The 22,318-nt window shown below is 46.4% G+C and overlaps 1 protein-coding gene and 1 long non-coding RNA gene across 6 annotated transcripts in view; one reads left to right on the top strand and one right to left on the bottom strand.

Moving 5' to 3' along the window:
* The window catches only part of LOC110082923 (uncharacterized), a 93,161-nt gene that overhangs the window by 9,370 nt on the left and 61,473 nt on the right, over positions 1 to 22,318 (bottom strand). The window contains exon 3 of one of the 3 annotated variants that reach the window (XR_013539684.1): positions 4,587 to 20,086. This is a non-coding gene — a long non-coding RNA (uncharacterized LOC110082923). Of the gene's footprint in view, positions 1 to 4,586; positions 20,087 to 22,318 lie in introns of those variants that run through there. The other 2 variants (XR_013539685.1, XR_012082240.2) reach the window with 2 other exon arrangements.
* Positions 1 to 22,318, top strand: part of MAPKAP1 (MAPK associated protein 1) — a 119,309-nt gene that overhangs the window by 64,354 nt on the left and 32,637 nt on the right. For 2 of the 3 annotated variants that reach the window (XM_072985017.2, XM_072985016.2), the window contains exon 9: positions 18,144 to 18,251. The exons of the other annotated variant lie outside the window; for it this stretch is intronic. In XM_072985017.2, coding sequence (XP_072841118.1) covers positions 18,144 to 18,251 — 108 coding nt within the window. The remainder of the gene's footprint in view (positions 1 to 18,143; positions 18,252 to 22,318) is intronic. 3 annotated transcript variants of the gene reach the window in all.

Raw genomic sequence — 22,318 nt, 5'->3', positions numbered from 1 at the left:
AAGCTCCGAACGCTGGTTCACCCAGGAAATGAACCGGCGCGCACCACGAAAGCAGTGTTTTGTGTTCCTCTCTTGCTCTTGAGCTTCCCGAGAACATCTATTATGGGACTGGGCTCCCGAAAGTTTTCCTTGTCGTAGCTATCAAGTCTCCACATCTGATCTTTGGAGTTTTAAGGCTCTCCCTTTACAAAAAGTTCTTTAGATGCCCTTAAAAGAGTAAGGAGGCTTCCAATTTCCCTGGTTTTAATTGTGGCACCGTCCGGTTCAGTGACTTCACACTTCTGCTTTACCTATATCTACCTGAGCAGGTACATTCTTAAAGCCCCAAAGCCTAGAATATCTTTCTTGGCCCTAAAAGAACTTTAATATCAACCTATCTATAGGCCAGATGGAGATAAACATCTTGTCTTGCTTAAATGAATGAAACGCTTCTTATTTTTCTCCTCTCCCCCCCCCCCCTTTTAGTTTTAACTGCCCTGGAAGAAAAAAAAGAACATAATTCTCCTCCACCCAGAGTTCTGTTTAGGGGGAAAGAAAAAAATAGTTGAGCACCTTTTCCGCCTCCCCCCACCCCACCCCACCCCCCACAAGCTGCTTCTTCCAACGAGTCTATAATCTGTCACGGATTTAATTAGCTATCTTCAGATGAAAGCTGAAGTTTTAATAAAAGTTAGAAGAGATAACACGGCGAAGGACACGGATGAGGTGTCTCAAGGCCATATTGCCGGGGAAAAACGATAAGAGCTGTAAAAAATGGCAGTGGAGAGCAATTGAATGAAGCAGTGAAAATCTGATTCTCGTAAAAGAGAGAGAGAGAGAGAGAGAGAGGGAACGTAGAGAGTACTGGTAGTGTTGGTTGGAGACGAGAACCTGCGAGCCATTTGGCTGTCCGCCAGGCGTCATCGTTCACCCTGGGCTGTTGCCGTCTCGGGCCAGATGTGCCAGCGACACGTTCGGGGGCTTTTGCCAGCTGACTGCGCCGTTTGATAACCGGCTCTCCGGATGCCCATCGCTGGCCGCCGAGATAGAATTAGATGATGATGATCTTCCCACAAGTTGAGAGAGGAAACAATGCATATAAATCTTGATTTCATCCCAGCGTGAGAAGTCTTTATCCATCATCGCTCATAATGAACAAGTCGTTAGGCGGGATGAATGGTCTTCTGGTTTTTTTCTTTAAAAAAAAATCTCCCTACGCCGACCCACAGCGCCCCCCCCCAACATTCTTTCACCCCCTACACCTCTTTTGTTTATTAGACAAAAAAAAAATCCAGGTGGCTTTTATTCTGCTTCCTCAGGGGTCGAATTTCGCTCTTTCTGTTCTTGTGCTGCTAACGGGAACAGTGGAAGTTTTTGTCTTAACCGAACTGTTTGGTTGCCTTCGGGCCAAACGAATCAAAAGCAGTCCATTTTCGCTGCTGATCACCTTCTCGTTAAACTCTTCCCAATGTGTGTGGTGGTTTGTTTGTTTGTTTGTTGTTTTGTTTTGCTTGCCTGCTTGTTTGTTTTTAACCCAAGATTCTCATCTTGGCATTGCGGGATGTCCGGCTGAATCCTAGGATTTAGCTGGGTGTTTTGAGAGCCGTATTTGGCTAACCCTGAGGGACTAAAAGGCACTTTAAAACAGAATATGGGTTAAGTTTGCCTCTCGCCTTTCCTTACTTCCTCATAATACTGAAACAGCTGATGGTCAGCTGCTGACAATGAATAGCAGGGAGATTAAGGATGAATAAAAAGGACTTTTTTTGCACAGCCCATAGTTAAACTGCGGAACTCCCTGCCCCTGGATGCAGTGATCGCTTTGGATGGCTTTAGAAAAGGATTGTAGAGATAAATGGAGGAGCCAGAGGCTGGGAGTTCGATTCCCCCATCGGGCCTCCTGGACAGGGGCTCAACTGGATGATCTCATAATGTCCCTTCCAGCTCTGCCGTTCGAAGATATTACTATATAAACAGAACTCAAGTCACTAGAGTTTCCCGTTTGCTCTCTTTAAAAAGGGAATTGAGGGGAAAGGGAGTGTTTGTAATGAACTAACGAACATTGACTGTTGCGGCATCTCAGGTGAGCTGATTTCATGACAGTTAATTAAGGGTCCTTCCCCCACACACACACTTAGCTGCATAACTAGACAAGCCTTCTGTTGTCGGAAGTGTCTGCGCATTCCTGTATATGTGCGTTTTCACTAGGTCTTTATTCGTTTTGTTTTATTTGAATTGGATTCATTTGGGTTGCACCGGATCAGGTTGGGTTGGGTCAGGTTGGATTTCTATCCACCCTTTCCTCCCCGTGCAGTGGCTTTCCCTATAACGAAACAGACGAAGAGCAATTCAAACAATATCCCAAAATATCAAAGCGCAGTTGGATTGTCGTCCTCTTAAACGGAGTGTAGTCAAAAATTCCACTTCTGCTTTTGTTTTCTTTGGGAGGTGGTAATGGGGTCGCAAGGACGCTGCTTCCTATTCTATAGGACAGCCACCACTCCCGGAAGTACAAAATGAATTTCTTGCACATACAGAACACCCGTTTTCTTTTCAGCCAAGGTGGACGTAGGGACGTTTGCAGCCCCCCCCCCCCACCAGGGGCCATGAAAATGTTCTTTCTTTCTTTGCTATCATTTATAAGCTGCTTTTCTCCGAACAAGGAGACCTAAAGTGGCTTATAAGGTCCTAGGGGCCACCTCCACCCCACAATATGTGCACCCTGGGCTAGAAAAATGATCCGATTCAGTCCAAAGCCAACTTGTATAGATTCGTAGCCTCTGAGACGAAGAACTCCTTTACGGCCGGTGTCCCTGGACTGCGCCAGCTCCAGCTTCAGTTTGAAATCCGTTGAGCATCTTCTCATCCTCAACCTATTTACTCCGCTCCCTCCCTTTCCCGGAGTCACCTTTGGGGAGCACTGACCTTCCCAGCCGTTCCTCCGTTGACTTTTCATTTAAAAATGCCGTTCCAGACCCCATCGCCGACAACCTTTACCAGCTTCCTCAAGCATGAGGTTAGCAGTGGCAGAGCGAGTCTCCGAGTGACAAATGAGACCTTGAAGCTCCCCTCCGTATGAGTTCCTTTTTAGAAACAGACGAGCGAAAACATTTCAGGGTCTTTTTCCATCCTGAAACGAGAGCGCCGGTCAGCCATTCTACTCAAATAGGGCATCCCCATCGATTCTTCGCCCCTTCTTGTTCCAACCCTCATGGGTGGGTTGTCTATGGAGCCATGGCTTGGTTTGCCGTTCCTGCACGCTTCGTAACTCGTGAGGGCGCGCAGTCCCAACCAACCAACACCCTTTGGGCTACAATCTCGTTGACCTTCACCACTTCAGAAGGTGTCATGAATGGGTGATAGCAGAGCCGAGGGTCTCAACCCAAGTGGGAGACAAGTAGAGTCAAACGGGTGTCGACGTCAGACAGGAACTCTGGATCTGCCACTCTCCGTCCATGTGGAAGTGGAGTAGAGCTCTCCCACAACGGGTGCACCCTGCCGCAAAAATGCCTGTGGGTATCGGTGTGTGCTGTTGGACGGATAACTCAGTGAGTTTGGTATCTGGCTAGAGGTTCGGAGTTTGATTCCCCACTGTGCCTCTCAGGAGGGCGGCCAGCCTGTGTAGCCTTGGGCAACACAGAGTGCCCCCTGAAGAAAGGAATGGTAAACCGTTTCTGAGTACTCTCTACTTAGGAAACCCTTAAAAAAGCGTCACCGTAACTCAACGTTGACTTGACAACTCATGGAATCACTGAGTTGGAAGGGTCCTCTAAGGTCATCGAGTCCACCCCCCTGCTCAAGGTAGGAATCCAAATCAAAGCAGATCTGACAAGAGGGTGGTCCAATTTCCCATTGAATGCCTCCAGCATTGGAGCGTTCACCCCCTCCAGAGGTTATGGGTTCCATTGTCATACTGCTCTAACACTTTGGATGTTTTTCCTGATATTCAGCATAAATCTGGTTTCCTGTCACTTGAGCCCATTATTATGTGTCCTGCAGATGATGATGATGGTTTTGCCAGCTGGATAGCTCTATGGTTTAGGTATCTGTCTTGCTAGGAGGTAACACATGGCCACGCGATGCCCTCTCCTGGTTGAAGCTGAGAAGGGCAAGCGTGCAAGGCGTTGAAGAAGACTATGGATGTAGAAGGAAGCAGACAGGGAGGGGAGCAGATGTGTAGAGAGATGGTGGCAGGAGAGGCTGCCAGACAGACAGAAGCCCCTGAAGGTCAACAAGAGAGAATCGTGCCAAGGTGAGGACAGGTCTGGCCATCAGTGGCCTTTGGGGGGGGTTCTATCAGGACTGGTGAGCTGAGCAGCTGGTGGTAGCCCCCCCCCCAAAAACCAACAGTTTGTTGGGCAGCCTCAGGTTCCTTCCAACTCGAAGACCTCAGTAAGGTTTTCAAGATATTAATTATATTCAAAGAGTGGGTTTCCCTTTTCCGCCGGCATCACCCCATGGGTTTCTATGAATGGGGTTTAAAACCTGGCTCTCCCAGTATCTACTACACACACACACCCCGTGGCTCTCAACGGTAGAGAGACCCCAATCATTTAGGCGTTCATCACTCCCTCTTTCAGCCTGGTAAGACTCAGCTCAAGAATAACCTCAAGATCTTGTGGTACCAAGGAATGGCAGCGTAGTTCCCTAGGTCTCTGGAAGACCCTGCATGTGGGATCTGGCCCTGGGTAGAACCTGTCGGGAAAAGAAAAGGTTAAAAAAAAATGGGGAGGGACGACAAACAGATTTATTAGAAGTTACATTTGGTAAAAATGACTGCAGCTGAGTAAGTCTTTGCTTTGCAATTTATGAGACGTATTATGTTGGGGGGGAGAGGTTGGAACTGGGGGGGAGTCAATAAATGGGCGTACAAATGGATAATGACCCCTTTTTCATGGAAAATGCTACGAGTGTGATGGAAAATCATTCTAATTCTATTGGAATAGATCTTTCTCAAATCCACCATTCATCAACGCCTCACGGCTGCCCAAACGTGTTTGAACGGGCAGAGAATTGAGACTAAGTGGAGTCCCTTCTCCGGCTTCCTTCATAAAGATGTGCCCTGGGTTAGAAAAACGAGAGCATTGGAGGGCACCTCCCAGCGCCGGCAAGGACCTGCTCAAGTCAGTGAAATTGTAAAAAAGGGGATATCGCTTTTGGCCGAGATCAGTGGTTTCCGAACTTGGGTCTCCAGATGTTCTTGGACTAAAAACTCCCAGAAGTCTTTCCTACTCACTGTGCTGGCCAGGATTTCCAGAAGCTGCAGTCCAAGGACATTTGTGGACCCCAGGTTGGGAATCCCTGGCCTAAGTCGAACTCCATCTTCTCTTGAACAAGAGGTGCAAGGTTCACATTACAAAGCACAGCATCAGAACACAAGTAAGTCCCTACGCAAGCCCGTTAAAAGAAAAACTGGCCCAGGGCTGTGGCAGGGCCTCAGAAGGCATGCTTGGCTCCCTCTCGGTCATCCTTCCAGAGAGAAGTCCAATTTTTCCTTTCCGTTGTGCTTTTTTGGAAGTTGAGTCTGCCTCGTAGGTCTTTCCTGCTGTTTTGAACTTACCAGTTCCCACTTTTCTGGCACTTCTTTTCTGCTTTCCGCTGTCGTTTTATGACCGGATTCCTCCTAAACGAACTAAACAATCTAAGCCTACCGACATCCCACCACAACCACAACAACTCTCAGTCTCCAGAATGGGATGATAGAGTCCACCGACTAACGTCCTCTCCTCCCAGTCCACAACCTTCCATTCCTTCCAGTAATCCTTCGGTTATTCCATCGCCCGAGGATTCCCATCCCGAACAGCTCGACACCGTTCCACATTTGATGCCCTCGGATCGCCCACCGATCCCTAACCAGGACCGTCGGCATCAACAATCTCGACAGCTCGCTTCATCGTGGTGTGGTTCAAACCCACACTCAGCACGCGCATCGAGTTGTTGCATCTGCTTGTCTTTTTAGTTAGTATGGTTTTGACCGATTGAAGGCTCACAAGGACCACTATTAAAACAATCCCCATTCTTTGAGTTTATAATCTGAAATATATGACATGAAACGAGGGTGTGTGTGAAATCATGGAGGAAGACAGGGGAGGACTAAACCCAGCCGTTAGTTCTTTCTCATAACGATCAACTGAAATAAAAGTGGAAAACTAGAAATAGAAAATGTAAGCCAGCCCTGCAATATTTGTCAAGTCAGGCCCAGACGTCTTGACCCCAAACCCTTGCTTCATAGCCCTTGAAGCGATGACGGATTTATCCCAAAACAAAAAACGTTGAAAGCCTTCCCGAGTGCCACGGCTCCTAGTCCGATCTCCCCCCCCCCCCGAATGTCACCCTTCTTGTATCTCTTTTCTAAAGACAAAACATTCCCTGGAAGTCAGGAGCCCTGCAGTACTGCAGTCGAGACTCTGCTCACAACCCGAGTTGGATCCCTGCGGGCTCAGGCAGCTGGCTCGAGGTTGACTCAGCCTTCCGTTCCTGAGTGGGGTGCAGTGTGTAGTCTTCATAATTAAACTGCAAATTCCCAGAGCGTGTTTTAAGTGCTATGGGGAGGTGTATAAGCAGCACACTTTTTTGCTTTGGAAGTTCCAAGCAAGGATACTTATAAATGCAGGTAGTTCAGCTACCCAAAATCACACCGGATGCTCCCCGGGGTTTCCATCCGACGGTCAAGCTCAAGTCACCTCCAGGCACTAAGGCCAATTTCTGGGACACTGATTTGGGCCAGGAATCGCCACCCACCCACCATTGCAGTCCCTTATATTTTATTTTGTTTTGCAAAGGAAGCGATTCGGGGGGGGGGGTCTGGCAGCGAAGACGAAACCTCCTTGAGTCGGGCGGGCGGGCGGCCCCCGCTTCGCAAAGGACAACCGTGGGGGGCTAATGGGAGCGCTGTATCATTTTCCTGTCACGTACCCAGCGAAGGACCTGGAAGAAGTTTCTGTGGATGTTAGCAAGATTTTGGGGAAGCGGGGCGGGGGGGTGACCGAGGGGAGCCGGTAACAAACAGTCATTGTCACAGAACGGGAATGATAAATCTACTGAGGAAATTGTTCAGGCAGATGCTTAATTAGCTGAAGTCAAGCTGGATAAATCAGGAGATGCCGATGCAGATCTCTTCAGAATTTTGTTTTCTTGTGTGTATGGGTCTTTTGTTGTTGTTTTAAAAAAAAAACTCTTTGTTACCGTTGTCATCCTTATTCTTTTCTTATTTCCAAGTTTGGCATGCCATCATCCTCTCCATGCCAGTGCTGATTGCTTTTTCTCCTTTTTTTTTTTTTTTTTTGCTTTCCTTTGTTTGTGTTTTTTTTGTTGTTGTTGTTGTTCTTAATTTCTTCCCGAACGCCGGAGCATCGGAACGCCATTGCTCTTGTTCTAATGGATTCCCCCCCCCCATGTGTGTTCACGAAGGAGGAAATGTAATGGATGTTTTCTTACGGTAATGAAAAATAACGAAGCGGCGTACTTTATCTTCTGTGTAGTTAACCTATGGCGCGCTCAACGGCGCAGCTGGCAAATGAGAGCCGGAGAAGGAGGACGAGCCTTAAGAATTGGAGGTCTCCACCGAGGTTTCGCTGATCTCGGTAGGGTTTTGCTCCCTGCCGCCCCTGAAGAACAGTCTATGAACACGAGAAGAGCCATATGGGATCAAATCAAAGATCTCTCTGTTGCAGTATCCTGCGCACACAGCAGTCAACCAGTTGCCAGGCATTTGACACAAGGGCGCATCCATCTTATGCTCCCCAGCAGCTGATACACGGAGACAAGCTGCCTCTGTTGCTAAAGGTGATCCGGCGTTCTTGTAACTAGTAGCCGTTGGCTGCCCGAGTCTGTATGGTTGAAATCCAGTGACTTGTCTCAGCCAGAGCAGACCCACCGGACCTGTGGGATCTGCACATGGGATGACATAACGCTGGGGAGCTGACTCAGTGGTTTAGCTGTAGTTAAACCCATTTTCCTTCCAAGATCGGGGTTTCTTCAACAATTCAGGTTTGTCGATTAAGGGCTTTTATCTTCTGATGAAGTGTCATAAAACAATGCAAGCTAAATGCACAAGATTCATGAGAAAGATAATGTGAGAAAGATAATATGACAAACAGACCATGTTTAGAAGAGGTGAGGGAGCACCTCTTCTACATACGTGCTATGTATGTTGTCTAGATGCCGGCCTTGAGGGGGATTTAAGATTTTGTTTAAGCTCTACTCCTTGAGGTCACTGGAAGTATTTGGAAGAACCTTAAAATTTAAGTAGAGAGGCTGGAAATTGAACTTAAGACTCTCTCCATGCCAGAACTTTCCCAGAGCTACCATCGGTTCCACATATAACACAGCAGCCATTCCAGCCTTTTTTTTTCCACCCCTCTTCCCTCCTCATCGCTTCTTCCTTTTATGTGACGATATCTTAAATTCTAAGCCTTTAGGTAGGGACCATGTCATATATACATTTAAAGCCGATCCTCTATAAACCACTCCAGGATCCTTTTTGGCTTAAGGAGTGGGATAGAAAAGGAAATAAGTCTAAGATGGCAAGGGAGCTGGATGGTTTGGTAGGTTAAAGCGCCTGGCTGCAGTGCCAAAGGCTCTGCTCGTGGGAGAGGGAGACTTTTAAAACAGGGATGTTTGGAAAAGAGATTATTCCTGCTGTTGATCTGGAGGGACCAGGAGTGTTCTTGTTTAACCTTCTCCAGCCCTCAAGGCTGCTGGCAGAGCCGTGTGTCCTGTGTCCATTGTTGAAGTACGGGGGGGAGTCTGTGACACCCACACCTTACATGGTAGAGGAGGGCATTCAATTTAGCTAAAAGAGGCGGCCAGCCATCGTTCCAAGATGAAATGGACAACCCCCTCCCATAAAAAGTCCAAGCTGGCCGGGGAGACGAGGCCGCGATACACATCATCCAGCTTTCCATTAAACAAATAAGGCCAGATGAATCTTTTGAAAGGTTTGGATCCAATCCTAGGCTTTTTAAAAAAAAAATTCCATCTCCTCCTGAGTTTTTCTCAAGCTCCTGAGAACGTCAGACATGGGGCCACTTGCCTTGCGCCCCTTTCCGCATTCTAGATCAGCACCAAAGTTGATCTGTCTCTTTTCAGAAAGCGCGAGATCCGATAGCTGTTCGTCTCAGAGCCTGACCTGTTCTCCTTGTGGATGTTTACACACTTACACTTTTATCTGTCTGCTTCGAGGTTTCCAGGAGGCATCTTACTGTGGCCACAGTGTGACCAAAATATTCAAACAGACAGGTCCTTTCGTTCTTTTCTTAAAAAACATTTCGCTCGTTCTGCGTGCAACCAGGTCCTGGTGGTTAAGAAAAGCCAGGTCCCAGGGCTTTTTCCTGGAAATCATGGGTAGGCCCTTTCTCCTGTCTTTCTTGCCCTCCATCTGACTTCTCCATCCCACGACCACAAACCGTTATCCCATCACGCCCAAAGGTGCTTAAAAAGACTCTGTCCGAGCCCACCCGCCCCCATGGCTAGCCATGTCTGTTATGACTCAAAAACTTGGCTCTTCTGGATGACGCCACTGGGACAGAACCCAACATCTTCCCCCAGACGATCCTGCTGACCAGTCATGATTAGACAGCTGTTTCCAGCTGCTCGGCCCAGAGCAAGAGTTGCACTCGGTCCTTTTAAGACCAAAACACTCCTTCTTGCCTCTCATTCGTCTAAACATTCCCTCCCAGCCAAGATTTCATAGGCATGAACTTGTATTTTTTTCCGTAGGTTAAGGGAAGAGATAGGGTTGGTGGAGAGGTGAACTGGGGAGGGAAGCTAAGCGCTGGCCGCAGAAGCCGCTGCTTTACAACAACACAAAAGCGCATGAAAACCCAAAGGTAGTTGGGAACGGCTTTGTGTATCCCGAAAATAAATCAAAAGACATCCCTTCTCCCGATTCGGCTTTGCTGGTTTTCTCCAAGGGGGTAAAATTAGGGAAGAGGTGTTGAAGAAGCCTGCTGATGTGACTCCTGCATTCTGATAATCTTCCCAGAATCATAGAATCGTAACCCCCCCTTGCTTAATCTAGGAATCCAAATCAAAAAAGATCTGACAGACGGTGGTCCAATTTTCTCTTAAATGCTTCCAGCGTTGGAGCGCTCACCACCTCCAGGGGTCATGGGTTCCATTGTCATACTGCTCGAACAGTTAATGAAATGCAAGTGAAAATTCAGTTGTAGTTAGTAACTTTTTTAAAAAAGTAAGTTACGATTGTCACAGAACAAGGAATAACTTTACAGGAAAGGAAAGCATTACTTTTAAAAATTGCAGTGTTGAGAGTAACTAACCAAGAATTGTTCTAGGCCTGTGACTTCTGAAGTTACACTCTAGCTACTGTATTTTTCCATGTATAAGACGCCCCCCACTTTTCTAATCCAAAATTAAGAAATCTAAGTGGGGCTTAGCAAATGTAGGGGGAGAGGGATCAAAGCGCTGCAGGATCGCTTGATCCCTGCTTTCCCCTCCACTTGTTTTTGTTCTCTCCTCAGCTTACTTCCGTGTATAAAACTACCCTCAATTTTTAGTCTAAAGATGTTAGACAAAAGTATAGTCTTATACACGGTAAAATACAGTAATTCCTTTTTTAAAAAAAAATTACATTCTGTACTCTGGTTCTAAGGACCACCTGTGGAAGAGGCGTCACTGAAATTTTTTAGAACGTCCTGGTGTAACACTCTCCCCAGGAGCTCTGTAAAGAAATATATGCTCAAGTAGATCCACCCTAAGCGGCCGCTGTCACAACCATAACAAGGTGCATGGGGCCCTCCATGTATTCCAGCTACCATCATCCCCTGTCAATATGATCAGCTGGAATCAGGGTTCAGTTACCATCTGGGTAGCTCTCCTGCTCTGAGGCCTGCTCCCATCAGTGGGGCTGCCCCAGTGGACAAAGAGACCCACGGAAGTTGCCCCTTGATCTTTCAACCAGCTTTGCCACATACCCCGGTCTCCCAAATATGCAGGTTTAACATCCTACCTATAAGGAGAATGAATGGGAGGGAAAAACACAGGTAGGTAAAGATCTCCCATCCTGTACCACCGATTCCCAGCGTCAAAATAAAAAATAAAAAAATTCAAGACCCTCCCAGATAAATGTGCATCTCCTTAGTATATATTTGCTACACTTATTTTGCAGAACTTCTAATTCTAAATCGAAAGCTTTTGTGTCTCTGTGTGTGTGTGTACTACACACACATATATACACTGTGTATATATATAGTGGTTAGATTCTTTTTCCTCGCAGGCCCTTATTTTCCTGCTTAATACCTCCAACGCGCCTTGTTCTTTAAAAAAACAAATCAATAATTTGTTCCTCTAAACAAGGAAGGAAGTTTGCCATTCCCCCCCCCCCTCACCTGGCTGGCCTTGTCAGAGGCACCAGCTCTCTTGATTTCCCGGCGGTGGCAGGCGGCGGGGAGACCACATCAGAGGAAGAAACCTTCTTATTTATTTTAAGGTGTATTTTGACTAAATTCTTTAATTTCGCTAGCTGTCAAGACGGTGTTAAGCAAAATGGGTTTGAACTGCTGTAGTTTTTGTGTCCCGGACTAGATGTCAAGGCCCTTTTTGCCATTGCTGGAAATTCTGTCACTCTGGATTTACTATCGGTTTCCCACAGCTGAATTCTTAAGCAGTGTGATTTAACACCTTGACTCTCCGTCAACCGTCCTGGCATTTATTTGAATGCATTACGCCGGCTGGTTTCCATAAACTCTTTCTCTACTGCCGCCACCTTTCTTTTTGTGCCCTCCCCTCCTTCCCCTCCCCGGACAATTGTTTCAAATAAATGACTGTTTATTTCCACAAAAACCACCGGTATTTCTGATAAGAGAAAACGGGATAAACCGTACATGGAATTCGGCAACGTCGCCGTCACGCAGGTTGAAAGAAAACAGGTTGGACGACCGAGTCCAGATCAGGAACGGCTTGGGAGTTTGATTCCCCCACTGTGTCTCCTTGACAGAAGCTGGACTCAATGATCTACAGGGTCCCTTCCAGCTCTGCCATTCTAAGATGGTGATGGTGATGACAGTGATGATGTGAAGCATCCAAATTAAGGCTCAGTTAGTTTAGCTGGCTGGATAGCTCATTGGTCTAGATCTCCGGGTGGGGAGCCAGGGGTTGGGAGTTTGTGCCTCCTTGACAAGGGCTGGACTTGATGATCTATTGGGTCCCTTCTAGCTTTGTCACTCTTCTTCTTTCAAGTATCTTTAGGTAAGTCAGGATACAGGGTTCCTTTTTTCACCTTCCCCACTTTATCCTCAGCAACCCTATATGGTTGTGGTGGTAATAATAATAATAATAATAATAATAATAATAATAATAATAATAATAATAATAATAATAATAATAATAATAATAATAATAATAATAATAATAATAATAATAATAATAATAATAATAATAATAATAATACAACCACCACTGTCACCACCACCACGTTAAAACTGCAGAGCACGAAGGGACCCTGTGGATCATCAAGTCCAGCCCTTGTCAAGGAGGCACAGAGCGGGAATTGAACTTCCAACCTCTGGCTCCGCAGCCAGAGACCTAAGCCACTGAACTATGCAGGTAGGCTGAACAGGAGAGAGACTGGCTACCAAGGGGTAACTAATGAATCTCATGGCTTAGTGGCAGCTGGATGTTGGATCTCCTGGATCTTGGCCCAACACACTACCCACCACAAGGCACAATGGAGAAGGCAAGCGAAATTAATTTCTTAACGTGGTGCCTGCCTTCTCCACGTGCTCAGGAAACGCCTATTGAAAGAGGGTGTCTACTAGGCTACGCATGGATCACGAAAAGCACAGTTAACTTCCGCGCTTTGAAGCGATGATGAGGTTTTTTTTAAAAGTGGTCCGTGAAGGCATCGCCTATTGTTGCATTTGTATTTTGTATCGACCATGTGGTTCCCTTTTATTTCATCTCTTAAGACTCCCTTTTTCATCAACGACAGGGAAATCAGCAAATATTAACCCATCAAGATATCATTCTCCTTTGTTATACCAATGGGGCAGAAGCAAATAACATGTTTTGCTTGAAACACACGGGGATGTTTTCGATCGCGATCAGAAAAGGTCTGCCGTTTGGAATTCAGAGTAGACAACGGCTCTGATTCAAGCAATCTCCTTCCCAACATGGATGCCACAAAACCTCTCGCCGTTGTATTCTACTATCTACAGAAACCAACATCTACTTCCTTGTAGTCTTCACCCAGTTATCCTGTTACATGTCGTTTTGGAAGGAATCTTGGAAGTACAGAAAGGGTCGATCCAGAGACACACTTCTTAAGCTGATTCAGCTGCTTTCAGTATTTTCTTTATATCTTGCATCTTAGCCATCCTCACGTACATTTATCTTGATATGCACGTAACAGAATTAACACGGGCCATGGCCATGCTCGTGAGATTATTTGGCTCAGAACTCACCGCCCTCTGGTTATGGTGATTTATTCCATATTTTTTTATTTACATCGTTTTTCTTCTAAAAACAAACCCTACAGCCTAAAAGGCAGGGTTTATTTGTCGTCATGACCCAGTTCGTTGCAGAACAAGCTTATTCCTGTATCTGTGTTTTTAGGCAATTCTGTAGATTTCCTCATCTTCTGTTTTCCTTTTCTTCTGTTCGTTCCTCTTTTCTTAAAGGGGGTGGGAGATAGAAAGCAGGTTTGGTGCTTGTTTATCTTGCTGCTTCATTGCTATTGAAAGTTAATGGGGGCAGAATTACATTCTCAAACATTGGGGGCCCCCCCCCAGTAGCCGAAGCCCAAACTTAGTTGATCTCTGGTGATCGGTTCAATTTAGTGGCCATTTTTCGCCATTAGGGCCGGGCAGAGCGATGGCGATTCGGTGGGGGCCGCGGAGTGTCGGGAGCGAAAATTGGCTCTTTGATAAGAGCTCTGTTATCAGAGGGGGGATACTTTCTCATTTACATTTAGATGAGTATTGATTATTTATTTACTCTGAGAAGTGAGATTCGTTCCCAATCTTATCTCTCTCGTCTCTGCTTGTCAGCAGAAAGAGAGATAGAGCCCCAGACATCAGCCCGAGATAACAGCACTTTGTGGCGGAGATAAAAGTTGGAATTGGGCCTTTTTCTTGCCTTGACTGAAAGGCTAAGTTTTAAAAATTAGAACTGATGGGTCGGGCTTTCAAAAGCCTTTCTGAAGGCTTGGCAATTTAGCCCCCCCCCCCAGCCAGCAGGATGGCTTCCTATAATAGGGTCCACCTTTTCTCTTCTTTTGTTGAGGGAATTGTTTAATTTGGTCATACTTCTCGTCATCAGAGCTGTGGACCTTTCTTTTTTCTTCCCCCCCCCCCCGTACATCGCATAAGGCAGAATCATTAACCTTCACAGGTTGTGTTGCGTTCAGGCGTGTTTGTTTGTGTTTTTTTTTAATTTTAACACAATCCCCCTATTGTTTTTTTATTGCTCAGGAAACATCAAGGAGACTTGGGGAGAGGATATTCATGAGTAGGTGGGGAGTTGAGAGTTAGGGTAGATATATATATAGAGAGAGAGATCCATATATGCCTTAGCTGTGCCACATGTCTGAAATCTAACGCTTGCAGGAAACCATCCAGACCATTTCGTCTTAAACGTGCTGGCCACGCTTGTACCTCTAGAAATGACCTCTTGTCCAAATTCAAGTTTATTGTATTGGCTAAAAACCATCACAATTGTTTAAAATACAAATATGATCAAGTAAAATGATGTTAAAATCACAGACATGTAAAATAATAAGAGACCTATCCACAGGAGGAAAGATTTAAAGAAAAGGGGGAGAGAGAAAATCAGAGGGACATGTGTGGGTACCCTTTCATATCTGGGCGTCCCCTGCACAATTGATCACGATGGTTCTCCGGAAATTAGCGTGGATGTTTCTGGCCACTTTTGCAAACAGCGACGTTCTGTATGTAACATATGGGTCAGAGTCCAGAAGTAGCCTGCCCACCTTTATCTGAGGGCTTTCCTCCTGTAGGGCAGCCAAAACGTTACCCAGGAATTTGTCTCTAGGATCTTGATAGAGCTGACAGTGGAGTAAATAGTGGACAACACCCTCCAATCTCGCCTGCTCCGCAAATACATAGCCTTAGATGCTTAGGGGACCTTCACGTACCTGCCGTCTAAGACCGCCGTTGACATGGTTTGAAAATGAAGTTCTGTGAACGCGGTTCTCGGGGAGGCAAAAGTAAGTTGTATGCAAGTGTCGCACCCTTGAGTGTTTTGTTTTCAGAATATGGTAGCGGTGAGAGAAATCGGAAGAGTCCATTAAAGCTAAGTCCTGGTCATTATCCAATTTGTACATGCAGTCCCTCAACCCCAGAAAAATCAAAAATGTCTGTGGAGAGGAATTTAGATTTTAGTAAGGTTTGGACTGAAGGTGCCCAGCCACTACTCTTCCATAGCTCTACTGTACAGCATTTAGGTAGACGGTGATCGGACCTATCCATCACCCTCTTATAGTCTGAGAATATAGCTAGAGTGGCTTTAATGGACTCCATGCCTGTCTCTATGTTCTAAGAAAGGCTGCCGGGGACCTCCAAGGTGCCGTGAGGATGTGTCTCAGAAACCTCTCTTGTCCTCTTACGTTCGCCATAGTGGTCTTTGTTCGAGCGGTACGACAACGGAACCGGTGGCCTCGGGAGGTGGTGAGCGCTATACTAGCCATCAGACCTCCTCACCCCCCTACATATTCCTTGAAGGAAGAGTTTGGAGGCGTGGAAAGGGAAGCCATGGGCACACCATGGGCATAAGTGCTTTCTCGACTTCTGCGTCTCTGGCCTGCCTGCCACTGCCATGTGGCTTTCTAGGGAAATGATGATGGGAGGCCTGGCTGCCGCTTCCTGTGACATGGTTTGGAAAGCCTGCCACCTGCAGGAATAAAGAGGGCACTGCAGGTGACATGAGGATTTGCATTGACTACAATTAACTTGCCTAGTTTCTGGGCAAACTGATGTCTACACCCCTTTAGTCCATATGCCAAGATTCAGGATCAGCTTTGTAAATACGTCGATGGAGGCAGATACATACGCTCCATCAGTCTGTCTTTCCTTTTAAAAAATAGTTTTTCATTTTGATGGGTTCTTAAGAGTGACAAGGAAGATCCGAGAGTCAGCCGTTGTTCCCCTCTTCAATTTTTAATTTTTTCCAAGCCTTCTTCCACGCTCTTAAAAAAAAAAACCAGCCATCAAACCCCCCCCCCCCATTTTTTAGTTTTTGCCAGGAACACAGCAGATCCATTTTCGACAGAGGTCCATTAATGGATTAAGAGGCAAGCCACCAACACAGCTCCCTGTAACCTACAGCCTCCCTCAAGGGCTGGCCAATTTGTAAGGCGCCCGGGCGGCTTGGCCCTTGCTGGCCACGGGTGCTGGAAGAGAGAGGGGGGCCTCTTAATTGTTGAAAGACCGGTTTTCCATCAGATCCTTCGGTCCTTCGCCCACATCTGGCGAGACGACGCACACGCAGTTTCCATTGCAGCCGCTGTATTTGCCCCCGGGGGGGTTGTCAAATGTTTTGCTTTGCATTTTTAATATCAGATAACATTTTTGGGGGAGGTGTTCCTTTTTCTTTTCCTCCCTTGCACGTCAAACGTCTTCCCTTTCCTTCTCATTCCTTGTCTAGATTTCGAGAGCACTCCGTTCTTGTCGGACAAGCGTACAGTTTAAGACAAGAAGGCGCTTGCCATTGTATTGTTAGATCCAACGTCACAGCTTTCCCCCCCCCCTCTCTCTGTGTAGGTTTAGTTTCACTCTGCTTTCTCTCTCTCTTCCCCCCCATCCCTTTTTCTTGTGTTGTCATTGTTGGTTTGATTTGATACTATGATTATTTTTATATTTTCTTGCTCTCTTTGGGGAGTGATTGCGTGTTGCAGTTTGTTTCCTGAATGCCTGGAGTCAGCTCCGTGTGCCTTCACCGATAGCGCCAGGCCGGGTGGGGGGGGGGAATTTGCCGTTATTTCCCACCCCTCTGCAGACCACAGATAGCTTGGCCACAGAAACCTGCCTTTCCCCTCAATAGGCCAGTGCTCTGCTTAGAGCAAAATCTGTGTCCCTTTGGAGAGAAGCACAGCATAGAAATGAAATTGAATGAAATGAATGAACAGGTAGGTAGGTAGGTTGATTGATTGATTGATTGATTGATTGATTGATTGATTAAAAACTACACAGAGAGAGATCTTCACATGGCTTTAAAAGGGAGAAAAAGCACTATTCTAGCCTCTCAACAGTTAAGAAAATAAACAGGGTTAAAAGGCGTCGGAGGTGCGTATGTTTTTGTTTTGTTTGGATTCGAATAGCGTTTCCCCAAATCCCTGTGGCTGCTTGAGGGGAAGTATTAAGAATGATGAAGTTTTTAGATTAATTTAAAAAATAAGGTTTCCTCCCGACCCATTGGTTCCCAACCATTATGCTGTTGGACTACACAGCCCACGTGTCCTGCCTTATTCAAGCTAGGTGTGCTAGTTGAGGAGGATGGGAGCGACAGTCCAGAACCATCTGGCAACTCAAGGGGTTCTTGGGACTGCGACTCCCGGAAATCCTGGGCCATCACAGCTGGTGGGTGAAGGCTTTTGGGAGTTGTAGTCCAAGAACCTCTGGGAACCCGGGACTCAGCCTCCTCGAACACAATCCGTGGCCTCCATCTGAGGAGCAGGACTCAATGCGGACTTCATGGTTTTACCACCAAGCCTGAGCTTCCTGCTTCACACACCCCCTCCATGATGAATTCTGGAAAACCCATCCCATAATGAGTGCCCTAGTTCCAACATTGCGAATGACCAGGTTAGGGTGCTGGGTTTGTGTCGTAGAAGATGGGCTTAAAATCCCTGTTCAAGGCATGCAATTCTTTTGCGTGAAAATCGGTTGACCTTCATTCAGCCTTTATCCCCTAGGTACTAAAATAGGAATAACAGCAACCTACCTTGCAGTGCTGCGGGGTTTTTTAGGGGGTGTTTTGTGGGGTTTGCTTTGTTTTGTTTTGGGTTTTTTTCCCCCCAAAGGCAGGAAGAGATTGAGAAATCCGAATAGATCAGTAAATGTGGTCTACACTGCTTTCAGATTTTGCTTAAACCTTTTAAGGTTTTTGACCCTCCCCGTCGCCTCCTCCTCCTGCCACCGTCGCCTTCCTGTGCCGAAAGAAGACCTTGTAAACTTATTGTCTGTTTTCAGGCCCTCAGTACCGTCTGGAGAAGCAGAATGAGCCCAACGTCCCCGTTGACTTGGATTGTACTCTGGAAAGCCAAAGCACTCTGGAATTCTGCCTCGTTCGGGAGAATAGTACGTAGGCGTTTTTCCTCCCCAACCCGCATCCCCCAATCCTTTTGGTCCTGATCTCCCGAACCCCTTAAGCTCTCACGTAAATGGTGCTTTCTCCGTTTGGAGCCTGGATCAGCGAAGTTGGAAGGAGAACTGGATTCCTCTCTCTCTCTCTCACACACACACACACACACAGAGAGAGAGAGAGAGAGAGAGAGAGAGAGCGCAACACACTGTTTTCTTGGCTTTGCTCTCTCCTCCCTGCCAAACAGACTTCGGTTTCCAAAACCCCAGTGATGGATTTCATACCTTTTCGGTTAAATCGTCTGCCTGCTCCCCATCACTCTGTGATTAATCTTGTTTTCTCCTAACCTCTGCTCTCCTAAAAGTTGCGAGCCTGGGCTATGAACCCCTTGCCCCCCCCACGCCCTGTGACCCAGTTGTTGATTTTCCCTGTCCTCCCCCCCTGCAAAAAAAAAAAGGCCATTCAGAAGCCTGTCGGTCTCTCCTGAAAGGCATAGATTACAAGCAGTAGGTTCTCATCACAGCAGTGATAGAATAATAATAACTTTTTTTTAACAATAGACTTCCAGATGTTCTGTACGACAGCTTCCAGCAAATCCACCAGTGGCTCGTTGGACCCAGGAGTCCAGAACATCTTAAAGCCACTGGGCATGCAGTTTAATATTATTTTCATCGATAGTTCTTGCTACTTACTCCCCACCCCTCTTTTCTAAACACCACCATTATAATCTAATCACGTGCTGTCAAGTCAACCTTGACTTATGGCAAACGTTTTCAGGGTTTTCTAGGTAGAGAGGACTCAGAAGTGGGGCATCAGGTGGCAGGGAGTTCCGCCGGACTCCAGTTTCCTGGCCTTCGTTCCTACGACTGCCACACACAGGTCATTTTTAAGGCCTTTCCAAGTGCCGGAGTGCTCTGGCTCCGGTTTTTCTCTTTGCGACACTGCGACACCGTTCGCTCTCCTTTGAGGTGCCGTAATGAAAGGTAGCCGTTCGTTCAGATAAAAGAATTTTCAGCGCAAGAGCCTCGTTATTTTTTCCGATGAGCCTGCGAACACACAGCCAGGCTCTCTTGTTACATGCACACACGCACACATGCATGCTTTACACTGAGCTGAACAGATGCTAAGTAAAATGCATGCCAGAATTCTCCCTCTGAGTCAATGTATCATTTATATTTCGAGGGATTAAGTTAAAAAGGGGCTTTGCGTTCACACAAATGCACAGCGGGATCTCTTCTCCCAGCCAGCGCTCCGTGCTGTCAGGAAGATTAACAAAAAAAAAAAGTTCCCATATTTGGGACATTTAAGGCGTACAGTAAAATGAGTATCGGAATATCTCTCCCCGCTCAGCTACTCCGTCTCCCACCACCACCACCCCTTTCCTTTTTTTAACAAGAAGTCCCCCAACTGTTCACGCTTAATTTCCTTTTATATTTTCCACCCTGCTTCTGGAAAGTTCCCGGTTCTCGTTCCATCATTAGATAGTAATTAGTATTCAAGGGAAATTGGTCTTAATATATTAAAATTGGTTAAGTGCCTTTAGACCTGTACCAAAGCCAAAGTCTTATTGGAAAATGTAATTGGGGACGCTGTGTATGTAATTAATTGAATAACAATTAAGAACTTTCATTAAGCAATATACCAGTGCATTAAAGTAATAAGGGAACGTTTTCTGGGCATGGCGGGGTGTGCCGCTTGGTTCACCTTAAGATGTTGTTGTTTTCTTTGGGAAACGAAGGCGATTGTTCCTGCTTCTGCTAGCTTCTTTTGCATGTTTTTTTTTTTGGCATCGGTGTGTTTCTTCGCAGTGGTGTCAGAGCTGATCACAACACTGTGGATAAAGGGGAGGGGGAGTGTGCAGGTTAGTGTGACACAGGATTCCCCATCAGAATATTACAAAATTGTGATTCTTTAATCCATTCGCCTCGGAGGGGTCTCCTTTAGCAGGGAATAGACCCGTAAAAGAGAGTGGAGTAGACTGCGCTTTCGATTGCGATATTTAGTAGGTTCTGCGCATTCTCAGTTCTGTTGTATAGAATCGTAAACTTTTAACACGGGCAGCTAGGAAAGAGGCAGAAGCGTTTGAAATGTCGCTTTGGCCCAATAGGCAACAAATTCCTTCCGTCGAGAGGGTGACCAGCGAAGAAGTACTAAAGCGAGTGAATGAAGATCAAGAAATTGTAAAACTTTTAGAATACCTCCCGCCCCCCTCCAGAGTAACTCTTTAGCCTTACGACAAGCTTGCAAGGTAGGGATATTAGGCTGAGAGGTGGTGGCCGACCCAGGGCCTTGCGGTGTGAGGGCTCAGCAGGGTCTAAACCGGAAGGCGTGATACGAGCAATATGGATTGAAAACTCAAAGATGGGTGGACAGTTTTAGCACGGAAAGAGGGGAGACCCATTCAGCCCCTTTTCTCACGAACAAGTTCTTCTTCCCAGTATGGCCAGATAGATCTTTCTTAGCATTCCAGGTGACCAGCTCCCTCTTGGATAAACTAGCTGCAATTCCCTGTCCGGCCACTCTTAGAAGGGGTGCTGTGGAGCACTATGGGTCTGTTCAGCCAGTCCTAAAAGGTGGGGTTTGCCTTTGCTGGACTCAGATTTTCACTTCTGCTTTGGGGCACCTTAGAAATGCTAGAAAATGTTAAAACATCCCCCACCCCACCCCCAAAAAACCCCAGCAGTGCCTGGATATCTGCTTCCACTTTTGATCGGGAGAAGGGCCTCCAGGAGCATCAAATTTCAGAATTGATTTGGTGCAAGAGACATGCCGGGGGTTGCAAATAGAATATCATTTCTTCTTGGGTTGTTTTTCCCCCCCCCTTAAATCCAGGTGTTGGGAGAATCTTGTTTAAGAGGGGAACCATTCCCCTTGCAGGCAGAATCCTCCCAGGTATAAGGGGAAAGGGGTATTTAAAAATGTGATTCTCCCGCCCCTCCACGTGCCCCCCCCGAGATAGTGGTCGGGGGCCTTGTGATCCCCACTGTTGGTCTGTAGCCAAGCCAGATCAGCCCAGGAGCTGGTGGCAGGAGAGATTAAGGCAACTCCGGAGGAGACCTGGCCCTTCATCCCCCCCTCCACCACCACCCTGTGAAGCCCTGAGGGGTCGCTGTGGGGTGGAGATCAGGGTTTTTTTGCTGGGTTATCCCATTTGTTCCTGGCATGACGGGAGATCAGACAAGCCGGCTTGACGTTTCAGATTCAAAAGTCCGGTTATTTTTTCGCACCGCGCAGAGCTGTGAAATGGCGATGATGGGTCCATCTGCCTTAATTTGTGCATCCTCAACTGAGCCTCTGGTAGAGTGGGAGGCTGCTTCTTAGGGCACACATCATCCGTCCATTCCCTGGCAGTTCTCAAAACATTAGCTGGACAGTTTTTCTTTATTTTCCCTTTTTAAGAAGACAAGCCGCCCCTGTTAAATTGATAAGGGACTTGCTCAGATACTCGACTTCATTCTTATTTTGCTATTTATAACTAACTCAGCTTGAATAATACAGAGATTAAAAACAGCAGAGGCTGGAATTCACTCCCTTTTATATTAAAAAAGGAGGCTAATTTGTGTATAGTAGACATATATACTATTCTGTCCTATCTGTCTGTCTGTCTGTCTGTCTGTCTGTCTGTCTGTCTGTCTGTCTATCTATCTATCTATCTATCTATCTATCTATCTATCTATCTATCTATCTATCTATCTATCTATCTATCTATCTATCTATCTATCTATCTATCTCCCCCACTGTATCCATGGGAGAATCTGTCTCCCGGCAGATGCTGAAAAACACCGATTATAGAGAACACTATATACTGTACATAGCTTGGTGTCTTTCTTCCTCTCGTGGGCAGTTTTGGTAACTTCAACTTTAGAAAAATACATTTTTAGTATTTTTCCTTCAATATTTTAAATATTTTCAGGCCGTGGATAAGTGAATCAGCAGATAAGGGGAGCTTTGCCGTACTGTAACATGCTGTATTGAATTGCACACCCTATGATATATAAATAATATGTATGAGCAGACCGCTTTTCCCCCTAGTGACCTTCAGGCCCCCAACGTGGCTCTCCAC

Source organism: Pogona vitticeps, chromosome ZW-PAR (genome assembly GCF_051106095.1).
Source record: "Pogona vitticeps strain Pit_001003342236 chromosome ZW-PAR, PviZW2.1, whole genome shotgun sequence".
NCBI lineage: Eukaryota > Metazoa > Chordata > Lepidosauria > Squamata > Agamidae > Pogona > Pogona vitticeps.
This window is presented reverse-complemented; position numbering and strand designations above follow the sequence as displayed.